Below are 9,119 nucleotides of genomic sequence, written 5' to 3' on the forward strand. Positions count from 1 at the left end.
GTATGAAAAAACAATATAAAAATCACCCCATTATAAATTATTACTCCCCCATTCTCATATTAATAGTCCCATAGACGAACACCATATACTTTAAGAAATCTCATCATTATACAGTGTTTTTGTTTACTTTACAGTTTTACATTTTACTTATTTTTTATCTTATATGTAAAAGGTAATAACATAAAAAAATTTATGTTATTATTCTTATTTATTTAATTATTATTTATAAAATGAGATTGTTAATTTAAAACGGCTAAAAAAGAATACTTAGATTATCAAGATGAGGAAATCGAGAATGAAGGACTACTTCGCTGAATTACTCCGGTACATTCCTATCATCAGCTTAGAATAATAGAATATTTAAGTATCAGATAAGTAGTTTGTTAAGCCAATTATTATATTATATTATATTATATTATATTATATTATATTATATTATATTATATGGTGCTATAAGATAGAGTCATATGTGTGACATCAGTGGGGTAGTTTTCACGAGCATGTGAAGTTTCCTTCAAATACTTTTAGATTGCCAAGTCAATTTTGCTTTTTCTTTTTTTTGTTGGTTTTTCTTGTCAAACGTTTTTCAGTGCTGTTCCCATCTTGAAACACACACAAACCCATAACACATAAATTCCCCACCTGTCACAATTTCCTTAATTTCCCCAAATCCTCATCATTTCACCAATTAGGGTTCTTGGTAATTTCAGAAAATTCCAACGATGAAGTGTTTCAATATTTTCAATCACAAAAAAAGAGGGAAATCATCACCGGAGCTCAGGGAAGAAAACCCATCAAGGAAACCAACAACAAGATTAGTAAAATCAACTGGGTCAATTTCTTCAGCAAGAAGCATACCAGAATTGTACAGAGAAAAAGGTCATAACTTGAAAAAGTTTTCATTTACAGAGCTTAGAAATGCTACTGATAATTTTGATAGGAGGTTAAAGATTGGAGAAGGTGGGTTTGGGAGTGTTTATAAAGCCTCAATTACTCCTTTTAATGGTCAAGGTGATCCACTTGTTGTTGCCATCAAGAAACTCAACAGAAATAGCATGCAGGTACACATTCAAAATTCGACTCTTTTATTTTAATTAAATTTAATTTATATATATATATATATATATATATATATATATATATATATATATATATATATATATATATATATATATATATATATATATATATTTAGCATGGTACATGTGCAAAGGCGCTTCAAAGATACTAGTTTTCTGTAGTTTCTGATTGGTGCTTTGCTGGGTGGCATAAAAGAATGGGGTAGGACTGTAGGAGTGTGATCTGGTGCATTTTTATCGGAGCTTTTTAGTTTTTAAAAAGTGTTAAACATTTAAAACGCTATAATTATAATAATACAGCCTCAAGTAAAGTTAATGATTAATCTTATTTTTCTTTTATATGTTTGATCTTAATTGACACTTTATTTTATTTATTTATTGTTTAAGTTAGGCATGTATGAATAAATGGTTTAATTTTCTTTGGAATGAAGTCTTGTTTGGTCATATTCAATACCAACAATAGGAATCCACATTTGACTTTTGCAACATAAGAAAGTTGTGATTTTGAATACGTTTTTGTCTAAAGCAGATGATCACTCTGTTCGAGTTTGGAAACATCACTACTAGCATTAATAACAACAAATTGAAATTTGAACTGCCTCATTGTGGGTTTTATTTGCTCTTTATGTAACATTTTGCCAATTTCGGATTCGAGCTTATAAGCACTCACGCAACCGTAACCACATTTTATTTTGAACGGCGATTTTTGACATCAGTAGATCATTTATTTCAACGACCCTCATCATTTGCAAGTAACACACACATTTGGGCGGAATCCCGAACCCGATCGACGGTACCCGGGAACACATCCATTCGGGCAGTGATACGGGTAGAGGGCAGTGGTCCGAGTAGAGGTCCCTGAACGAATTTGGTAAAACCTCCCTATAGGGTCAATATATACCACCATTATTGGTGTTCAATTGGTTTAAAGAAAATCATGTCATCCCTAAGGATCGAACCCATGACCTCTCCCTATCCTATGTTTCTGGTTCAGGGTCATATAAGCTGACATTTCTGTACAAACCCCAAAAAAACAGACTTCTGCTTTCCTTTATGGTAATAAAATGTATGCGGCAACTTTCAACGGTTTTATAGTCGATCTGGTTTGATTATTTTATGATTTTGAACATAATATGTATTTGTATTGTCGTATGATTTGCTTGCAGGGGCATAAAGAATGGCTAGCAGAAGTCCAGTTTCTTGGTGTTGTTGAGCATCCTAACCTTGTAAAGCTTTTGGGATACAGTTTGGCTGATGGAGAACGAGGAATACAAAGGCTGTTGGTGTATGAATACATGAGAAACAAGAGCTTAGAAGATCATCTTTTTGGTCGAGCATTGCCACCGCTTCCTTGGATAAGACGACTTAAAATCCTCCTAGGAGCAGCTCAAGGTCTTACTTATCTCCACCAAGGTTTGGAAATTCAGGTATATCTCATCTCATTGTTACAAATCACAGACACGGTTTATCTAACGAATAATAACTTATAGGGCACATTTCACGAGAAAAAAAACGTGATCATATAGTACCGAAATAGCTATATGGTAGGTAATATAAGAAACGACTATAGCTCAATATTACTCGGAAAAGGTGAGAAAGGCCAATTTTATCAACAAATAGGGAAGATATAAATCAGAAATTTGGTTATATACATCGAGTTTTTCATCTACGATGTGGTGAGCAAAATTGACCTTTGCAATCATTTTAATGTTCAAATGCAATTACATAACTTACATCAAGTTTTTTTGGAGCTCTAATAACACCTATTAACCATCACAAGATAGCCCAGTGGTTGGGACCTAACATCCTTGCAAGAGGTCGCATGTTCGAATCTTGTTGTGGTCAGGGAAGGGTTGGAAACAGTCAGGGAGTAGACTAATCTTGATACGCTACGTACGTACATTAGAGTATGGGGTTGGGTTACTCGCCCACTCGGGTAACCCGAACATAGAAAATCTTAGAACTTTTTTTTTTTTTTTCATTAACACCTATCATGGGATTTGCAATAACATATAAGACATTATTGATTCAACAATCTGTTCTGTATGATGTGAAGGTGATATTTCGTGACTTCAAGTCTTCGAATGTGTTGTTGGATGACAACTTCAACGCGAAACTTTCAGATTTCGGCCTTGCTAGAGAAGGACCACAAGGGGACCAGACTCACGTATCTACAATGGTACGCAATACATAATAATTATTAATCTTAAACCTAAAGGCTCAATGAACATATTACCCAACATACTAATAATGCACGTTGTTGATTTACCATATTACACCTGTGAAAAGTAACCATCACAGGTTTATGTTCAGGGGTAATTTAGTAATTTCGTAAAATTTTTTTTTTAATAAATTTTGTTTTTCTCTGGTTTGCTTATTCACCAGTGAAACGGGGCCCACACGCCTCTAGTTATTGCTAATTTTCTGTCATTTGCAGCCCGTAGGGACATATGGATATGCGGCTCCAGAATACGTCGAAACGGGCCATCTAAAATCAAACAGTGACTTATGGAGCTTTGGAGTAGTACTGTACGAGATCCTAACTGGCAGAAAGGCGATCGATAGACTGTTACCGCAAGCTGAACAAAAACTTGTTGAATGGGTGAAACAATTCCCTGCAGACAGCAAAAGGTTTCGAATGATCATGGATCCTCGTTTAAACAATCAGTATTCAATTGCTGCTGCCCGAAAAATTGCAAAGTTGGCCGATAGCTGCCTGCGCAAGAATCCCGATGAGCGGCCAGCGATGAGTAGAATCGTCGAAGTTTTAGAAGATGCAATCAGAGAATCGGAAGGCGAAATCACTTCTGTAAACGAGGGTAGTCCTTTACCAGAACCATCTACACGAAGACCAGTTCGTGTTAATTAGGTAATACTTTAACAATTTGATTATTGTATATCAGATTACAAGTTGTATTATTATATGTTGTAATCTTTGTTTTATTTTGACAGGGTTGCGTTGAATACAAGAGTTGTGAGTTTTTTTAGCCGATGCTGCTTTTCAGTGACGAATGACCATGCGATGAGTGAAGTGAAGATAATTTTTTTATTTTTTATTATATAATATTTGTTTATGAGTGAATAATGTAAGCTTATATGTATAGTTGTAGTTGGATGTTGAATCTTATAAATCTACTAGTTAAGATCTAAAATTAGGTACTAATTGAGAAACAGTTTTTATTTTTATTAATCGTAGACGCTCAAATTATGTGCCACTTTTCTGATTCACACGCAAACTTTGTGTTTCTTATTTAAATTAATCAAACTCACTCGATAAGAGTCATATTTCTGTGAAATATTTTCGCCGAATACTTCTTATGTGACGAGAACAAGACTAATCTCAGTGCGGCGAATTCTTGACACGATTAGAGCTTGAATCCCCATTCGGCCATTCCTTTCATTTTCAGGCCATCCCACTACTTCCTCACAATTTTGAACCATCTTTCTCCTCGCATTATCCGCATCTTTCTTTCATTTTCCGTCCATCTCACACTACTCCCTATCACGATTTTGTTGTTTAAAATACTTGAGTGGTAGTGGTGGTTGAAGCTTGTTTGGCTATGCCCACTTTTTTATGTTTTTTTGTTTTCATTTTTAAGCCGACAACCGCCCCTTTGTAGGTAGATGTCGCTTGTGGCGGATGGTGGTGATAGCTTCTAGATTTTATTTTAAATTCAGGGATTTTAAACACTACAGATGTGACCAAACGTGGTGGTTGATGGTGGTCGTCGATGACGGTAACTGGTTGTGATGGCTAGTGGTAACATGTGTTGTGTCACTGTTTGGTAATGACGAATTTGATGGAAAACCGTGTGTACTTTTAAAATTTAGAAACGCAGCGGAACATGAAAAATAAACATCTTTTATTAACTTTAAAATAAACATCATTTATTTTATTATAAACTTTCAAGTAAAACATTCACACGATTAACGATCCCAACAAGATCCAATTACACCACTAATAATTGTCAACTAATAAATTTACAAAGAGGAGTTTAGATATACCTTTAGTGAGCGATGCAAGAGCGGTAGAAAGAACTCTCCATGTCTAGGTTGAAACATATATTCAAAGTGTATGAATATCTTTAGGGTTGATCCACACAGCACGTCAAACAACACCGATCGGATGTTAGTCCATATAACCCAAAAGTAATCTAACATTACTTGATAAGGATGAACCAAAACATATTTTGATTCTCCTTTCTTCGTTCGTGATAAAAGAATGGAAACAATTTGATCCACTTTCTTTTCTCATGATTGCTCACAATTTTCAAAAATCTCTTTATCTCTTGAGAAACTTTACTTTTTGATAATTATGAGGCAGACGAAAATGAGTGACAATATATCATTGCATATAGCATATTAGCATATTCTTATTATATTCTCTTTTTAATTATTGAACTTTTGAGTTTGTGACTCTCACAAAAACGAATAGCATAGCATATAGCATATTCTTTTAGAATTCAATATAGAAGATTCTGATTATATTGTCGTAAAAAAACAAAACATGAAAAAACTATTTAATATATTTGTGTTTTTCGTGTGCCTCTGCAGACAAAGTGTAAAACTCCTTTTAATTTATTTTGAGATTAGTTGCCCATCAAGACAAAAAAAAAAAAAAAAATATTCAGCCGATGAATTTTATTTTTATTATTTTCGAACTATAGGTTATAATTATATATCAACAATATATAATAATGGTATCTAAATGCTAAAGCGTGTGACCCCATAGACCTGTATATAATCGGTAGTATAGATTTGTGTTATGGCATGCACACTAAACCAACAAACTCCCAGTTGTGCATGACATAATATCTAGAAAAATATACAGACATATATTGGCGTCTAGCAACACGTCAATTGTAGTGACCCGAACTTTTCCATGTTTATATATATTAATTGAGATTGATATTTACATGACTAAATGTTTCCAACGTGTTAAGCAATCAAACTTGTTAAGACTTGATTAATTGAAATAGGTTTCATATAGACAATTGACCACCCAAGTTGACCGGTGATTCACGAACGTTAAAACTTGTAAAAACTATACGATGACATATATATGGTTATATATATAGTTAACATGATTTTATTATAAGTAAGTATCTCATTAGGTATTTTAACAATGAGTTATATACATAAAAATGAGACTATTAATTTAAGAAACTCGAAAACGATATATATAACGATTATCGTTATAATAACGTCTTACTGGGTACATATGAATCATATTAAGATATTGATACACTTGGTTAATTATGTTAAATGATAAGTAAATATATCATTAAGTGTATTAACAATGAACTACATATGTAAAAATAAGACTACTAACTTAATGATTTCGAAACGAGACATATATGTAACGATTATCGTTGTAACGACATTTAACTGTATATATATCATACTAAGATATAATATATATCATAATATCATGATAATGTAACAATTTAACATCTCATTTGATATAATAAACAATGGGTTAACAACATTTAACAAGATCGTTAACCTAAAGGTTTCAAAACAACATTTACATGTAACGACTAACGATGACTTAACGACTCAGTTAAAATGTATATACATGTAGTGTTTTAATATGTATTCATACACTTTTGAAACACTTCAAGACACTTATCAAAATACTTCTACTTAACAAAAATGCTTACAATTACATCCTCATTCAGTTTCATCAACAATTCTACTCGTATGCACCCGTATTCGTACTCGTACAATACACAGCTTTTAGATGTATGTACTATTGGTATATACACTCCAATGATCAGCTCTTAGCAGTCCATGTGAGTCACCTAACACATGTGGGAACTATCATTTGGCAACTAGCATGAAATATCTCATAAAATTACAAAAATATGAGTAATCATTCATGACTTATTTACATGAAAATAAAATTACATATCCTTTATATCTAATCCATATACCAACGACCAAAAACACCTACAAACACTTTCATTCTTAAATTTTCTTCATCTAATTGATCTCTCTCAAGTTCCATCTTCAATTTCTAAGTGTTCTTCATAAATTCCATAAGTATAGTTTCATAAAAATCAAGAATACTTCCAAGTTTGCAAGTCTACTTCCAAGCTTTCTAATCCATTCCAAGTAATCATCTAGGATCAAGGAACCTTTGTTATTTACAGTAGGTTATCTTTCTAATTCAAGGTAATATTCATATTCAAACTTTGATTCAATTTCTACAACTATAACAATCTTATTTTGAGTGAAAATCTTACTTGAACTGTTTTCGTGTCATGATTCTGTTTCAAGAACTTTCAAGCCATCCAAGGATCCTTTGAAGCTAGATCCATTTTTCTCATTTCCGGTAGTTTTATCCAGAAAACTTGAGGTAGTAATGATGTTCATAACATCATTCGATTCATACATATAAAGCTATCTTATTCGAAGGTTTAAACTTGTAATCACTAGAACATAGTTAGTTAATTCTAAACTTGTTCGCAAACAAAAGTTAATCCTTCTAACTTGACTTTTAAAATCAACTAAACACATGTTCTATATCTATATGATATGCTAACTTAATGATTTTAAATCTGGAAACACGATGAACACCATAAAATCGGATATACGCCGTCGTAGTGAAACCGGGGGCTGTTTTGGTTTGGATAATTAAAAACTATGATAAACTTTGATTTAAAAGTTGTTCTTCTGGGAAAATGATTTTTCATATGAACATGAAACTATATCCAAAAATCAAGGTTAAACTCAAAGTGGAAGTATGTTTTCTAAAATGGTCATCTAGACGTCGTTCTTTCGACTAAAATGACTACCTTTACAAAAACGACTTGTAACTTATATTTCCGACTATAAACCTATACTTTTTCTGTTTAGATTCATAAAATAGAGTTCGATATGAAACCATAGCAATTTGATTCACTAAAAACGGATTTAAAATGAAGAAGTTATGGGTAAAACAAGATTGGATATTTTTGATCTTTTTAGCTACGGGAAATGTTTAACAAATCTATACAAATCATATCCTAGCTAACTTATATTGTATTATACATGTATTCTAATATATTATGTAATCTTGGGATACCATAGACATGTAGTGACCCGAACTTTTCCATGTTTATATATATTAATTGAGATTGATGTTTACATGATTAAATGTTTCCAACATGTTAAGCAATCAAACTTGTTAAGACTTGATTAATTAAAATAGGTTTCATATAGACAATTGACCACCCAAGTTGACCGGTGATTCACGAACGTTAAAACTTGTAAAAAAAACTATATGATGACATATATATGGTTATATATATAGTTAACACGATATTATGATAAGTAAACATATCATTAATTATATTAACAATGAACTACATATGTAAAAACAAGACTACTAACTTAATGATTTTGAAACGAGACATATATGTAACGTTTATCGTTGTAATGACATTTAATGTATATATATCATATTAAGAGATATTCGTACATCATAATATCATGATAATATAATAATTTAAAATCTCTTTTGTTATTATAAACATTGGGTTAACAACATTTAACAAGATCGTTAACCTAAAGGTTTCAAAACAACACTTACATGTAACGACTAACGATGACTTAACGACTCAGTTAAAATGTATATACATGTAGTGTTTTAATATGTATTTGTACACTTTTGAAAGACTTCAATACACTTATCAAAATACTTCTAATTAACAAAAATGCTTACAATTACATTCTCGTTCAGTTTCATCAACAATTCTACTCGTATGCACCCGTATTCGTACTCGTACAATACACAGCTTTTAGATGTATGTACTATTGGTATATACACTCCAATGATCAGCTCTTAGCAGCCCATGTGAGTCACCTAACACATGTGGGAACCATCATTTGGCAACTAGCATGAAATATCTCATAAGATTACAAAAATATGAGTAATCATTCATGACTTATTTACATGAAAACAAAATTACATATCCTTTATATCTAATCCATACACCAACGACCAAAAACACCTACAAACACTTTCATTCTTCAATTTTCTTTATCTAATTGAAC

General features: G+C 32.1%; 1 protein-coding gene across 1 annotated transcript; it reads left to right on the forward strand.

Moving 5' to 3' along the window:
- The first annotated feature begins 577 nt into the window (after positions 1 to 577).
- On the forward strand, positions 578 to 4,262 carry LOC139891768 (probable serine/threonine-protein kinase PBL19). Its single transcript, XM_071874753.1, has 5 exons — positions 578 to 1,061; positions 2,246 to 2,506; positions 3,136 to 3,258; positions 3,517 to 3,948; positions 4,032 to 4,262. Exons 1-4 carry the CDS (start codon positions 723 to 725, stop codon positions 3,946 to 3,948), a joined length of 1,155 nt encoding a protein of 384 aa, XP_071730854.1. The 5' UTR covers positions 578 to 722; the 3' UTR covers positions 4,032 to 4,262.
- The last annotated feature ends 4,857 nt before the right edge of the window (positions 4,263 to 9,119 follow it).

The sequence above is a fragment of the Rutidosis leptorrhynchoides genome, chromosome 2 (assembly GCF_046630445.1).
Source record: "Rutidosis leptorrhynchoides isolate AG116_Rl617_1_P2 chromosome 2, CSIRO_AGI_Rlap_v1, whole genome shotgun sequence".
Classification (NCBI taxonomy): domain Eukaryota; kingdom Viridiplantae; phylum Streptophyta; class Magnoliopsida; order Asterales; family Asteraceae; genus Rutidosis; species Rutidosis leptorrhynchoides.

What these genes read in the sequence shown, in the direction of transcription:
- LOC139891768 (XM_071874753.1), top strand. Translation starts at nt 723, where the DNA reads ATGAAGTGTTTCAATATTTTCAATCACAAAAAAAGAGGGAAATCATCA. An exon ending in TCAACAGAAATAGCATGCAG is followed by an intron (nt 1,062 to 2,245) that starts GTACACATTCAA and finishes ATTTGCTTGCAG; the next exon opens with GGGCATAAAGAATGGCTAGC. An exon ending in ACCAAGGTTTGGAAATTCAG is followed by an intron (nt 2,507 to 3,135) that starts GTATATCTCATC and finishes TATGATGTGAAG; the next exon opens with GTGATATTTCGTGACTTCAA.